Source organism: Haliotis cracherodii, unplaced genomic scaffold, assembly GCF_022045235.1.
Source record: "Haliotis cracherodii isolate W230 unplaced genomic scaffold, xgHalCrac1.p SCAF_1, whole genome shotgun sequence".
NCBI classification, from domain to species: Eukaryota; Metazoa; Mollusca; class Gastropoda; order Lepetellida; family Haliotidae; genus Haliotis; species Haliotis cracherodii.
Window position 1 is genome coordinate 40,505,617 of NW_027266264.1, and position 16,123 is coordinate 40,521,739.

The window sequence follows — 16,123 nt, forward strand, 5'->3', positions numbered from 1 at the left end:
TCACTGAAAATGTAATGAAATTTGGCTCATGTGTAATTTGTGATGGGGCTCAACACATATGTTGCTTATTTCTCTCACTATTAATTATTGTTGAGTTTACTTTGAGACATGGGTCGACCGGGTAGCCTAGTGGTTAAAGCGTTCGCTCATCACGCCGAAGACCCGGATTCCGTTTCTGTCATGGGCAAAATGTGTGAAGCTCATTTCTGGTGTCCCCTGCCATGATATTGCTGGAATATTGGTAAAAGCAGCTTAAACCTCACTCACTCACTCACTCACTGTGTGTCACATGTTCAGGGGTTTCTTCATTCCTGGAAGTAAATCTAGGGGTTTGACAAACATAAAACACCTGCTAACCTGAGAAACAACTGTTTTCTTGTTTCTTATTCCTAATTGTATTTCATGTATTTAATTGTATTTACTTCAAGGGTGAGTAAATCTGAACATATTACAGTGACATTGCTAAATGTATTTCCATCATATGTGAAGCCCTTATTTGCAATAATCATGGAAAAAGGAGAGAAAAGTTTTGTCTTCCAGTATGTTTGTTGTTTCATGCCGTACTCAGCAATATTTCAGCTATGTGATGGCAGTCTGTAGGGATGTCACGATTCACTGATTGTACCGATGCATCGGTAGATAATTCTCACGATACGATACGAGATGCATGTAAATTTATATCGATACAAAATTTTATTGAAATTGCTATCCATTTGTTCATGCATCGATCGATTTTTCTATTCTATTTCTGACACTTGTTTGAATAAACAAAATCAACCTTTTCTATGTATTATTATTTTACAAAATAATCTACTGATGGGGGTTAGAACACATAATCTAATCTGAACCAGACAATCCAGTGATTCATATCGTGGACATGGATCTACGCAGTTTGAATACAATGATATGCATCAACCAAGTCAGCGAGCCTGACCACCTCCTGATCCTGTTGCCCCTTATAACGAGCATAATCGCCTTTTATGGCATGAATGGTGTGCTGAAGACCTATTCTACCCTGGGTTTTCACGGGTAGAAAGTAAATTGCACACAGTATTTTTGAATTCAGATATTGACCACTATTGTTTTTTCTTTTGTGTGCTGCTGCCATGCTGGCAGACACTGTACAGCCTCTGGCACTGTCCGTCACAAAGTTGCTTTTTGTGTGACCTCCAGAACTTTTGAAAGGACTTGTTGCAAAATTTGGTGTCAAGGTGGCTAAGTCATGTTTTGCTGACCACAGTTGTTAATTGTGACATAGTAACCATTTTCCCAATTTGTTGTTTGTTAATGATATATCTCAAGAACCTTGCATGGATATTAAATTCAAATTTAGTGCTATAAGGTAGGTCCATGCTGCTTCCATGGTCCAGTCATTAGAGCGTCTGCCTGGAGAACAGGAGGTTGATGGTTCGATGCCCTGACGAGTCGTACCAAAAGACGTAATAAGATTGTACTGTTATTACCCTGCCTGGTGCCTGGGTTAAATTAAGGACTAGTCAGTTTGGGGGTCAGTGTACTGTGTCTAAGTGGGGTATCCTTGTTACACTGCGACATGGAATCTCAGTGGGCTAGCACTAAAAAAACGTCATCAATCCACACACTCACTCAAACATATCGTACTAAAGCTTAGTAGTGCCTGTCTAAAATCAAAATTTTTGCATCGCAACTGGCTAAATTTCAGCCCAATTTCACAGTTTGGGAATGCCCCAGTCCCATGCAATGTCACACACTGTCTTAGACAAGGTGATCTCTCCATCCAGTGGGAAATGTGGTTGGAGCATGCACTGTTTATGTTTATCTTGAAACCTGTTCTTGCCAGTAGTGTCATACAAACTACTGGTCAGTTGGCCAGGGGTGAAAAACAAGATTTTCGTTCCCACATTTTCCTGTATACCTTAAAGCTTTTCTATTGCATAAAGGAGGTATCAGTACACAATTTTCATTGGGTAGTAAGCTTGCAAGTTTGTGCAGGAATTTTCAGGGGGTCAAAATTTCATAAATTGAAGGAAAAATGCATAATTTGACAAAATTGGCTGTAACATTTTTATTAAGTCATTAAACTATCCAAATTATGTCTTTGATTACAGGTTATGTTTTGGGTTATCTGAATTTGGCAAACATTTTGTTTCATTTAACTGTAATTCTAATTCTCAGTGGAAACATTGGTAAAAATCATGTTTTTTTACTTCATTTTCAAATCTTGTGAGTAGGTAAAACACTAATTCCATTGAATTGTGACAATAAAACCATTATAACTGGGTATTACAATCTGCCTGAACCATTGTACTATCCCATACAAAAAACAAAATGAAAATATATTACATAGGGGCTGAGATATTGTCTACAATGTTACCCCATCCCCCAAAACCAATTTTGACAAAAATTGCTTATTGAGATATGGTGGTAGATGATGTTGCTGTAGTGGATGGATGGGATAACTGCAACAATGCTTGAAAACACCAAAATAGTAAACTCATGAAGAAAAATGATGTTTCAAGTTTTTCTGTGAGCATTTATGGTGGCCATCTTGAATTTCAAGATCTAATATAGTTCTTCAACATGGTCATGTAATATATCATATGAAAGCTTTTTACATAGTCTTTTCAATGATGTAATTATTCACTGACTTCTGTGGTAATCTTATCCCCCAATAATAGAACAAATGATATATCGAAAGCTAATTTCTCTAGCAACACCAACCAACCACCAAAGTCGTATTTTAATCTAATGGACATCGTTTCACTCAAAATTGTAGATATACTGCACTTTTGTCCGAGCATTTCACTAGTTTATCGTTTGAGTGAAAAAAAACCATGAGAATAATCACTTCTAGTCACCGTCAGAGTCCACCTCTTCTGGAAAGGTAGGTAAGTTGTTCCTGATTAGGCATGACATAGCACAACTGCATCCAAGGGAACATCCCATGATGTTCTTGGCGCAGCTACACCTGGATGAGGAGCATCTGCCTGTTGTGCATTTACAGGTGAGCAATTCTAGACACAGTGCTGGCATTCGTTTCTGGGTCATTGGGATGGGTTCTATGCCATCCTCAGTAGACGACCACCTATACTCTTCTGGTGGTGGAATGTCAGCCTTTCCTTTGTGTGCAGAACACCAAGTGATGCACTGGTGCTGACATCTGAGTAGAGGTTGTGTGATGGGAGTTCCTCTAGGTCTCCAACTCTGTGGAACATGTCAGCTGTAAGTGTATTAATGCTAGTTGCTGTCGATGCTGGATTGTACACTTTGATGACAAGTGAGTCTGTCTCTTTCATGTCGAAGGCACCAGTTTCTTCTGTTGGTTGCAACAAATCTGGTTGTGCGATAAATATGTTCCAGGTCCACAACCTGTGACTGCATGGAATGATAGTAGAGCTGCTACAACTTCTGGGAGAATGAGAGATTGATGTACATCATCAACTGATATGCACCAATCCATATCTGAGCAGAAAACCGATGTTTATGATGTATCAACGGTACTAACACATCAGTGTTTTGGCTGTGAAAGACACTGTGGTCGTATCTATTGCAGGATGCATCCATGACATTGATCACCATTCGTGTATCTGCCTCTTTATGTGTTGACGTTAGATTTGGCATTGCTTCAGATTGATCTATGGAAGATACTGCTGTATCTGGGCTGCTTAATCCACCAGCAATGATGATGATTTGATGATTATGATGGAGATGCTGTGCCTGTGCGTGCAATTCTGTGTTCAAGAATTGTATCAAATTTTGCTTGTTCGTTTCAATAAAACTGGACAATGAAGCCAGCAGAAGGATGTCTCATTTATCTATTATTCTTCGAATTTTCTTTGATCGATCACCTCTTTTTGTCCAAGTTGCAGATTTTACAGACTTTGCATCATTTTGGTCAAAGACATCATCGACTTAAGTACAAGTTTCACTGAAGTTCTTCAGCACATTCCAAATGAAAACATCAGCCAAATCTCCAAAGGTCCTAGCTTTGCTTGGTTTGTCTATAGCCTGTACAAGAGCCATGCCACCAATAACAATGCATGTTGTGTCATCAGTTGATGGTAGCATGAGAATTTGCAAGCAAATGTGATAACGCAGCTTTGTTGTACAAAGTAGGCCATCTGTTTGTTGCCAGGGAAGGTGGGGTCTGGGACAGCTCGTGTTAGAAGATGTGGTACGTTTACTTCTCTTCCACTGTGGGTGGCACTCAGCAACCGTCTGAAAAGTTTTCTTCCTAGCATAAAAGGTATTGGTTTGAGTTGACTTCTTTGATACCTGCATGGTGTACAGTGTGGAACATGTACTGTTGGACATATTTTCTGATATTTTGTCATGAATACTCTTAGCATTATCCGCCAAACGATTGTCAATGAACTCTGACAAAAGCTTGTCACCTCGATTCATACCATGATGATGTAATATCTTCCTTAGATCAATCTGCAGCAATACCAAATCTACTATAAACACATGAAGAGGCAGATGCACGAATGATGCCTCCTGCAATGTAGACGACCACATTGTCATTCAGAACCGAGACACTGATGTGTTAATACCGTTGATAAATCATAAACATCGGGTTTCTGCTCAGATATGGATGGGTGCAGGTACTGCAAAGGACCCTCTATTCATACACGTTGCTGATGTACATCAATCTCTCACTCCAGATGTTGTAGCAACTCTACCAGCATTCCATGCGGTCATGGTTGTGACACAACAAGCCAGTTCAGTGGCTATGGCAAGAAGTTGACCTGGAACATATTTATCGCACAACCAGATTTGTTGCAACCATCAGAAGAAACTGGTGCCTTTCACATGAAAAAGACAGAAACATTTGTCATCAAAGTGTACAATCCAGCATCGACAGCAACTAGCATTAATACACTTACAGCTGACGCGTTCCACTGAGTTGGAGACCTAGAGGAACTCCCACCACACAACCTCTACTCAGATGTCAGCACCAGTGCATCACTTGGTGTTCTGCACACAAAGGAAAGGCTGACATTCCACCACCAGAAGAGTATAGGTGGTCGTCTACTGAGGATGGCATAGAACCCATCCCAATGACCCAGAAACGAATGCCAGCACTGTGTCTAGAATTGCTCACCTGTAAATGCACAACAGGCAGATGCTCCTCATCCAGGTGTAGCTGCGCCAAGAACATCATGGGATGTTCCCTTGGATGCAGTTGTGCTATGTCATGCCTAATCAGGAACAACTTACCTACCTTTCCAGAAGAGGTGGACTCTGACAGTGACTATAGGTGACATTATTTCACAGCCCTTGACTCTCTGATGTAATTTTTAATACTTCATAATACTACAAGTATTCTCATGTTTTTTTCTCACTCAAACGATAAACTAGTGAAATGCTCAGACAAAAGTGCAGTATATCTACAATTTTGAGTGAAACGATGTCCATTAGATTAAAATACGACTTTGGTGGTTGGTTGGTGTGCTAGAGAAATTAGCTTTCAATATATCATTTGTTCTATTATTGGGGGATAAGATTACCACAGACATCAGTGAATAATGTACATAATTGAAAAGACAATGTAAAAAGCTTTCATATGATATATTACATGACCATGTTGAAGAACTATATTAGATCTTGATTTTGAAAATAGGTCAAAATGGTGGCCATCTTGAAATTCAAGATGGCCACCATAAATGCTCACAGAAAAACTTGAATCATCATTTTTCTTCATGAGTTTACTATTTTGGTGTTTTTAAGCATTGTTGCAATTATCCCACCCATCCACTACAGCAACATCATCTACCACCATATCTCAATAAGCAATTTCCGTCAAAATTGGTTTTTGGAGGTTAGGGTTACATTGTAGACAATATATTTTCATTTTGTTTTTTGTATAGGATAGTACAATGGTTCAGGCAGATTGAAATACCCAGTTATTATGGTTTTATTGTCACAATTCAATGGAATTAGTGTTTTACCTACTCACAAGATTTGAAAATGATGTAAAAACACATGATTTTTACCAATGTTTCCGGGGGCACGGGTGGCCCAGTCGTCTAAGGCGCCGCGATTCGCTGTGCAGAGTTGCGTCCCTTGGGCACGCCAGAAACCTTTGATTGTGGGTTCGAATCCCGGTTCACCCCAATTATGTTTCTAGGTTTGTCAGCACCATACCCGTGCTCGTGGGTTTCACCAAAGTGGTAAACGTCTGAGACCTGCATCACTTCGGGCTTTCCTCCCACATTAAGCTGACACGCCGCGATATAACTGGAATACTGTTAAAAGCGGTGTTAAACCCAACTCACTCACTCACTCACCAATGTTTCCACTGAGAATTAGAATTACAGTTAAATGAAACAAAATGTTTGCCAAATTCAGATAACCGAACACATTACCTGTAATCAAAGACATAATTTGGATAGTTTAATGACTTAATAAAAATGTTACAGCCAATTTTGTCAAATTATGCATTTTTCCTTCAATTTATGAAATTTTGACCCCCTGAAAATTCCTGCACAAACTTGCAAGCTTACTACCCAATGAAAATTGTGTACAGATACCTCCTTTATGCAATAGAAAAGCTTTAAGGTATACAGGAAAATGTGGGAACGAAAATCTAAACTAAGCCTCATTTCCGCTGGTGGCCAACTGACTATACATTGCAATTCAATGTCTACATGACATGGATAGAAAATGAAACATTAATGTCGCATTCATTTATTTAATAATCTATATTAATTGTGGCGGATGATGAAATATTTGTTTTTAGAATAATGCAGCACTGGTGGCAGTGGTGATAAGGTCTCAAGCATCTGGCTTCACTGTTTGATGAAAGACATTATCATCCTACTTTGTGTTGCAGAAAGATGTAAATAAGAGAAAAGACCAAAAGAAGCGCTTGCAGTATCAGATTACTGCGAAGAAAGAAAGGTAATGAGCACAACCATGCCATCTCTCAGCTTCCACTTCCCAGTGAAGGACAGAGGTCAACCAATCAATGGCACGGGTTGTTTTGAGAACCTTTTCAGGCTATCAGCTTAATGGTAACCATATACTTTCTTGTCTGATGACAATCTGTCCTTAAGGAATCTGTGAGCTTTTGTAGTGGTGAGTTAAATTCAACCTTCCACAACTTCTTGATGAATTCAATTGAAAGTGGATTTCTCGGTTCAATCATCAATAACTGAACTGTAACCGTTTGATGTTTATATGATGATATAACATTTATACTAAGTTTTCCTATAATAACTAATCAAGTGCTTTTATGAGTTATCATGGTGTCATATTTATACATCATTTCATATAATTATAGTTTAGCAAGTAAAACTTATCATCAGGTAAAATGTATATATAAAATATCAGTAGTTTCAGTTATAGCTTTTTAGATAGATGCTAGCCTAAGGTAACGAGAACACATCTCCTAGACATACTATTCAATAAGACAAAAGTTATGTCTGCACAGTTCAATAGATTGAAAGCTTTTAGATAAATACTAGCCTAAAGTATCAAGATCCCATCTCCCAGACATAATATCCAATAAGACAAAAGACATGTCTACATAGTCTTATAGATTGCCTTGAACTATTTTATTTAAGTAAATCTGTCATCACCTATATTAGAATAACATTCAGCAATTACTTCAATTTAGACTCATTAAGGATTAGCCCCTGTACAAGCTCGTCTATAGTGACACCATAATCTCTTTCAAAGCACCCAGTGAATATGTCAACAAGATTAGTGCCAACAGGATTAACAGGATTAAGTATTCCCCTCTGTCTAACCATTCACTAACCATAAAGCAAACCCCATCGTGTATCAACTAATCATATTCTTTTTTATTGTTCTAATTTTTGTTAAATACATACAGAAGCAAAATGTTAAGCAGAAGAGGCTTGACACTCATACCAAGCAGACCTCTCTCCCACAGCCCAGGGGGTTGTACTGACTCTCTGTGGCACCCTCAGCTATATTCTAAGATATTGTAAATTGTTCATTGTTAATTGTTCTTGTAAATAAAATTGTGATTACTCTCCTGTGACTCCGGCTCTTTGCTGACTAATTCCCCAAGAAAACCAGCACACCATTTGGAAGGTTTTGTTCATCTGAACAAAACCATAATAATACCATGGTATTTATCACAACATTGGCTGTTGTGTATAATGTTGCAGGTACTTAGACTTTCTTGTTCCACTGGAGACATACCATGAAATGTCATTTATAAAGATTGACAATAAGGCTAAGACTACAATTTGTTCTCAGGCAATGGATTCTGGAAGAATAGTGCACTAAGGATCTTCATGCTTGGTTTATGTGCTGGATAGCCCTTTGTAATGTCCTTGAAATGTTCACTCAAATTGAAGGTCAAATTCACTCTCAAGGTCATAGGCTCAATAATGCTTTTTCTTCTGCTGCTATGCCATGCTTGTTGTATATTAGGGATGGTAGGGTAGCCTAGTGTTTCAGTTTTTGCTCATCTTGTTCAGAGTCAATTCCTCAAATGGAAACAATATCTAAAGCCCATTTCCAGTGTCACCACCTTGATATTGATGAAATGTTGCTATTCCATTGCTACTCCCTACTCACACACTCTTATTAATTTTTTAAGTTATTCTGCAGTACTCCTTAAAGCATTAACTGCTTACCTTTTGACAGTAGTGAAGCTGTGATTGATCCTGCTGAAGAAAGAAACAGTGCTGTTTCTGTTCAGAAGCAGGACACACCATGTCATACCAGAAATGGAAGACGAAAGATGTCTCCATATCACTGTTCCATTCCGCCATCATGAGAATTGCTTACGTCTTGCGGTTCTTTCACAAATATTGTTTTGTATTTCAAGCCTGGTTAGGTATTAGCATTGTGTATAGATATTTTTAGCACTTAATCCACAGTTATAGCAGTGTTTAAACTGCGCTATTCTTTGAACTTTGTCACACAGGTGTAATTTTTGTGCTCCACTTTCACTCGTAAGTTTCTCCTGGTATAAAAATGTTTCGGCAAAGTGTTTGGCTCCCTGGCAGTCGTTTCTCATTTATAGAAACGGAAATCAGGCAGTCTTTAAAACCCTTGTCGGCATTAGCTGTGTTGTGTCGTGCTATGGACCAAGATCTTTCCGAGACCATTGCCAAGAGGATCGATAATTTTCACACGGTGGTAGAATTCCAACAGAGGCAAATCTTCCAAATGCGTAATCACCTGAAGGAGGCTTTAGCTGAGATTAACGCCATCCGCCCTCAGGGGTATCTGGCTATGTATCCAACTGGGATTTGGAATTTAAGCACCGGCTGCTTTGTCAGCCATGGTCGGCATCAACTATATTCAACAGCCAAATGACTGACACGCGTACCAAAGTATCGAGCTATGCTTGAGACGAGACAGCACTCAAAGCTCTGGAACATACCAGAATCTTGGCCAACATGCGTTGAAATAAGGGAATTATTGACCTAGGTGCTCATCCCTCAAGGACCAGGCCACCGATCATCCTCTTTTTATGGAAAAGGATGAGGCAGGGGCAGAGACCAGGGCTTATCATTCCCGTAGGAGTAGGAGCGGGGACCGGAGGGGGAAACGTTGATCCAGTGGATGATTACGACTGGGATCTCCCACCTCCAGGCGTCCCAATGGGAGACCAACATTCTAACCTTGTTGGAGAAAAGAGCCTTAGAGGTAGTACAGATCCCAGCGCTAACGCCTGGCTTCTGTTTTCCCATTTTTACTTGTTCCCAAGCAGGATTCAAAGATGCAGATGATACACAACCTTGCACTATTCAATGAACGCTAACTAGAGCGGCCTACTTTCTTTCGTCTCATTGCCTTGAGACTGCTCAGGGCCAGCATCAATGCATATGATTTCCTGATCAGCCTTGATCTGCATGACGCTTGCCTGCATGTACCTATCCTACCCGGCGACCAGCGGTTCCTCAGGTTACAGTCGTTGGTATCCACTACCAGTGGGCGGTCCTACCATTTGGCATTTCAGAGGCCCCTCGCTTTTCACCCCCCTTAACCAAGACAATAGCCGCCTATGTGCACCTGAGGAACATTTGGTTCAAGTCGTACATAGACGACTGAATACTAAGTCATCCAGTAACAGCCCTCCTAACTTGTCACCGAGACTTTACTAGATGCCTGCTTTATCAACTGGGTTGGATAGTCAACGAGGTGAGGTCGGAACAAATGCCATCCTACCAACTCCAATTCATAGGAGGATTATTTCAGACATATCTACCTCTCATCAGTGCCAAGGGACAGATGGATAAAAATCCTGCATAATCTGTTCCCCGCCCTGCAGCAGCCCATCACACTTCAATAATGGCAAGTGTTTCTGGGACTCCTTACATCAGCGCAGGACTTGACGATCAGGGGTCGGTTGTAATTATGACCAATCCAACAGTTCCTAGCTCCACAGATCAGACGACAGGACCCGTCTGTATCCATTGCCCTACCAGCCCATCTCAGGACTCACCTCAGTTGGTGGACTGTAGACTCGAATGTCTTAGGCGGTGTCTCCCTAACAGAGCTATCCCCAAAGTCACACCTTTACGTAGAAGCATCTCTTCTGGGTTGGGGTGCACATCTACAGGACCAGACAGCGCCAGGGCTGTGGTTTGGTGCATAGTGCACATGGCACATCAACAACTCACACTCTGTGCTCAAACAGACGTTCAGGTTTTTCAACCCCATGGATTGACTAGGTTTGCGCTTCCTGGTCCATCACATACCCGTTGTCGGAATGTGCATGCAGAGGCCAGACAGAGTGGAACCCATATGGTTCCATCTCAATTGTCAGACTAGGCCAATCCAACATCGACCTTTTAGCCCCGTGCCCAAATTGTCAGATCCAAACGTAAGTTTCTCAGATTTCAGATCCACAGGCTATTCCACCCCCTGTTCTTCTTCCCTAGTTGATACAATAGATAAGGGCAACCAGGAGCCTTGCTCTGATTTTGATCGCACCTTGGTGGCTGGTGAGAGGGTGGTTCATGGACCTAAGAAACATTGCAGGAAGTGAACCACTACCTCTACTGGGGTGGCCTCTACGCCAGGCAGGTTTATCAACAAAGAGCCTTAGGCAAGAAAGGCTACTCGGCACGAGCGGCCAAGGCCATTTCTATGGCACATAGACCCTCGGCCTATATGATGATAATTGGTTATCATTTGAGACATTGTGAAGAAAAGGCTCAAGATCCCACTAAAGCCCCGCCTCAAATCCTGGTATCTCCTATATTTGCGTACCAAACGACACTTCAAGTGTACCACCATATATTCGTATTTGGTAGCTTTAAATTCAGTGTTAGCAATACTGTAGGATCTTAAAATGACAAAGATTCCAAAACTGCAAGCTTTTTTTCATGCTCTTTAAGGCTTGAGGATCAGGAGGCCAAATTTCATCTCCCAGCATGGGATCTAAATGTGGTACTTCAGTGTTTGCGCAGAACTCTGTTCGAGCCTCTCCACACAACATCATTTTTCAACCTCACAAAGAAGACAATTTTTCTCTTGGCCTTAGCCACGGCAGCAAATGTTCATGCTCTCGAAATCACTCATGTACGCTTTGAGCGGGGTACGAGGTTTCCACCTCGGGTTATACTGGGATTTTATAGCTAAAAACCGGTTGCCAGGACAACCCAATCGGTCTTTCAGACAGACAGACAGACAGACAGACAGACATGTTTATTCAGTAAAAGGCCAATGGCCCAAAATACAGACATGTGAGCATGACATTTACAGGGCACAGAATTTATCATTAATTATTTTGTGAGCATAATATAAGAATTTACAAACTAGAAATAATGTTTGCTCATTATAATTACTAAGAATATTTATTACATGAGAATTACTGTAATGAGTAGGCATAGGAAGATTAACAAGGTATTTTTGTCTTAGGGCAGAATATAAATTACAATTTAAGAGTACATGGAATTCATCCTCAATGACATTAACTCCCTTACTACAACAATAGTTACAGAATCTGAGTGAACGGTCTGTTTTACTATATCTGCCAGTTTCTAAAGCTTTTTTAAAATTTGAACATCGGAATTTAGTAAAAACAATTCTTAGATGGGTAGGGAGTGGACATGACAAGTACCTTTCACTATTTAACATGGATTTAAAATGCTTATAAAGATCACATTTTGGAGAAGAGTTTACAGAAGCACTCCAGAATTGCTGTAAATTATCTTTGAGCCTTTGCTTAAAATGGAGAATAATAGCTTTAGAGTCACCCACCTCTTGATTGAGCCATACAAAACCAACCCCAAATTGGAATAAAATATTTCTAACTTTAGTCGCCCAAGTTACCCGCCCAACATCATCTAAAGATTTAAGCATTAAATAGCATTGGGAAGGTAATCTGTGGGGTTGAAGATGTAAGAGCCTGCACCAATATTTAATTACTTTAGTCATGTAAGTGAGTTGTAAAAAAAACCTCCCACATTCCCCTAAAACCATATTTGAGCAGGTTGATTTGTTTACTTTTAGATAATGCTTACAAGAGGCGATTTGGACAGATTCGATTTTTTTACAATAGCATGTACCCCAAATTTCATAGCCATAGGTTAAGATGGGGATGACCATAGAGTCAAAAACCTTAAACAGATCTGTACAAGTGATATTACAAATTTTCCTTTGAAAAGAGTTAATGGCTAAAATTGCTTTGGTAGCTTGGGATGCTAGGGTAGTTTGTGCCTTACTCCAGACAAGCTTAGGTGTGAACATTAAGCCAAGATATCTATAGCTTGAAACAGTTTCAATAGGTTCACCATGATAAAAGCACTTTTCATAACTGCGAAGATGGCCACCTTGCCTAAATACAATTACTTTTGTTTTTTTAAAGTTAATTTGCATGCCTGTTTTATTACAAAATATTTCCAAAGCATTAATTTTCGTTTGAAGCTGGGCACAACTATCTGAGACAGCAGAAACATCATCAGCAAAAAGAAGAGCACATAAATTATCTATATCAGGAGAAATATGAATACCTTTACCACCTAATTCCTCTAATACAGTGGACAAATTATTAATAAAAATTAAGAACATTTGTGGGCTTAAGACACAACCTTGGCGAGTACCTACATTACATGGAAACACTTGAGATAAACCTTTGGCTGATCGTACACAGGCTGATAAACCACTGTACTTGGAAACTAGGACATTATAAATGGGACCCGATATACCTACTTTCTTTATTGAATCTAACAGAACATCATGTTTTACAGTGTCGAAAGCTTTCGAAAAATCAATAAAGAGGCAGTAAAATCTTCCCTTCTTTTTGCCAGAATATTTTGTTGTAATAGCTTGTAATGTAAAAATATGGTCAATAGTAGAATAGTCAGTTCTAAAACCAGCCAGAGCTTCACTGAGGATGTTATTGGTGTCACACCATAGCTGTAATCTGCTGTTTAGGATAGATGTAAAAACCTTGCATAAAGTATCTATACGAGATATTCCTCTATAGTTGTCTGTATTTGATTTATCACCAGATTTATGTAATGGACAGATTACACTCTTACCCCATGTAGATGGGAAGGAACCAGTAGAGAATATTTGATTAAAAATCTTGGTGAGAATAGGTGCAAGAAGGTTACTGCAGGATTTAATAAATTCATTTGGTATGCCATCTGGACCTGGGGATTTGTTGTTAGGTAGATTTTTTATGTGGGATAATACTTCTTGTTCAGAGATGGGATGGTTTAAACTATCGGAGGCAGAGGGGGCAGAATCATCATAGAGTGGATACTGGGTGCTATTGTCAGTGGATAAAAGTGATCTAAAATGGTCAAACCATTGCTGGCATGAAATATTTTCAGAAATTGTGTTACCAAATTTGTTTTCTTTAATGATTTTCCAGAAAAGACTTGGGTCAGATCTAGCTGCGACTAATTTGTCCCTTTGAGTTTGTAGATATTGCTGTTTTTGGAGTTGAAACTTTTCTTAAACAAGCGTCTAAAATATCTAAAGCGGTCTAGATCAGCATTGTGGTCTCTATGGGCTCTGAGAGCAGCATACTTATCATGTTTCAAGTTTTCAAGATCTTGGTCCCACCATGGTGGCTGACATAATTTTAATGGTTTGCGGAATTGTGTATAAAGCTTTTTGGTTTGGTCAGCGGCACATTGAATAATATTAACTTTATGAACTAGGGCACACTCTACATTTTTATCAATCATATCACATAGTGCAGATTTAATTTCATAAAAACCAGCTTTAAAATTATCAAAGAAAGTGTAACCAGAGTCTCTACTCCAGACATACTTATACCATTTACAAAGCTCAGTACTGACATCTTGCGGAAGATCATTTTGTGGCAATTTACAATCAGGTTCATATAAACAGTTAAAATCGGTCTTTCACCATCCCACTAATATCATCCATCATGGGAGTGGAAGACTAGGATGAATTATTATTGTGCCGGGTGCATGCTCTACAAGCTTTCATCTGCCCCATCCAAGACTAGGACTGGTACGAAGAAACAATTGCTTATCCTGGTTTCTGAGACGTCCACGACCGAACTCAGCCACAATACAATTTCCTTATAGTTGTGAGCTATCAACCTTCAGGCTTACAAGATTGCTAAGCTTGTGCCACAGAGAGGAAATAACCCCCATGAGATTTGGGCGGTTGCCTCAACGATGGCTCTACACAGTAATTGTTCCACTGGAGCCATCATGGAAGGATGTTTTTTGGACTCGAACTCGGTTGTCGTGAGCCACTACCTGAGGGATGTGGCTTTAAAAGGCATTGAGGGTATTCACAGTTTTGGACAGCTGGTTGTAGCACAGCAGGTAACCAACCCGCAATGCCATAAAACTTTTGAATCATGTCCAGAGCCAGCCTTACCCTACTCGCATAGTTTCATTACTCGCTTGTTTGGGGTTTGTATTTTACTGTGTGCTCGCTATCTTGGCTTGGTACTGTGCATGCTATTATCTCTTACTGTTTGTTTACCATACTCTTGTAACCTTTCCATGGACAGGACTGGCTGATCAGTTTCCAATCTGAGCAAAAGAATAGCACTGTACAGCTGACACGACCTTTATCAAGTACACATCTGAAGGTATTCCCGCCACCTTACCGTCGGATACAGATGCATTAAAGAGTAATGCAGGATAAGTTAAAAAAATCTAGTAATATAGAGATATTTTTTATATTTGTATACTTATCCTGCATTACTACGTCTAGGGGCCAACCTGTCACAGACCTGCCTTCCCACTATATCTTCAGACATTTTCTAGTGACCAACAGTAACATAGAGACATCTTTCATCTACCACTTCCGGTATGACGTGGCAGCTAGTGATTGTGGGGGGTCCTGCTTCTGAACTGAACAGCACTTTTTCTTTCTTCAGCTGGATCAATCACTTCATTACTGTCAAAAGGAAAGCAGTGAGTGCATTAAGGAGTAATGCAGGACAAGTACCGGTATACAAATAGAAAAGATATCTAGATTTTACTGGTATTAAACATGAACTCTTTTTTTACAGCATTCAACGGATTGAAGCTGAGACAATTGACATGGATGATGAAGCAGAGAAAGCCAGGAAAATGATTCAAGAGATAGCTTTCCAGAAGTGTGGTCTCCTCAGACAATTATGCATCAATACCAGGGTATGGAGAACAGTCATTCTAAGCTTGTGCCATGGAAGTAGTCTCAAAGCTTTCATCTATTAACTTTTCCTATGTTCATTTTCTGTTCATAGACCTCCTGATAGATTGAGCCAAGTTTGCAGGTTTGCCAGACCAAAAGAATATTAATATACTGTGCAAGAAAAAGTTCATCAGAAGTCTATTTTTTTAACATACAGACAATGTATATTGGTTATGATTCTAGGATGATGATGTTTTTTCATGTGTAGCAGATGATGGGAGGGAAGCAGGAAAGAAGAGTCCTCCCTTCATAAAGAGTTCATGAGAATAATTAATTTAATTTAAGCCAAAAGGAAAAAGGCTATAATTTACATGGGTAAGCAGGGTAGCACATGGTTGTGCTCAATAAATGTAACACAAATGTGTAAACTGGTAAATATTTAGATATAACAAATTAAATAACCCAGGTATTAAATTTGGACTCATCTCGATACGCAACCATAAAAAAAACCCAGTACTCAAGCATTTATTAAGTTTCAAGCCTTCAAGCGTGTCATGGCCTTTCATGATTTTGGAACAGTCAAAATTAT

General features: G+C 39.6%; 1 protein-coding gene across 1 annotated transcript in view; it reads left to right on the forward strand.

Annotated features, from left to right (window-relative positions):
• LOC139477946 (structural maintenance of chromosomes protein 5-like) overlaps nucleotides 1–16,123 on the forward strand; it is a 243,022-nt gene that overhangs the window by 180,493 nt on the left and 46,406 nt on the right. Inside the window, exons 17-18 of the mRNA XM_071260398.1 lie at nucleotides 6,815–6,882; nucleotides 15,431–15,554. Of these exons, the coding sequence (XP_071116499.1) occupies nucleotides 6,815–6,882; nucleotides 15,431–15,554 (192 nt within the window). The remainder of the gene's footprint in view (nucleotides 1–6,814; nucleotides 6,883–15,430; nucleotides 15,555–16,123) is intronic.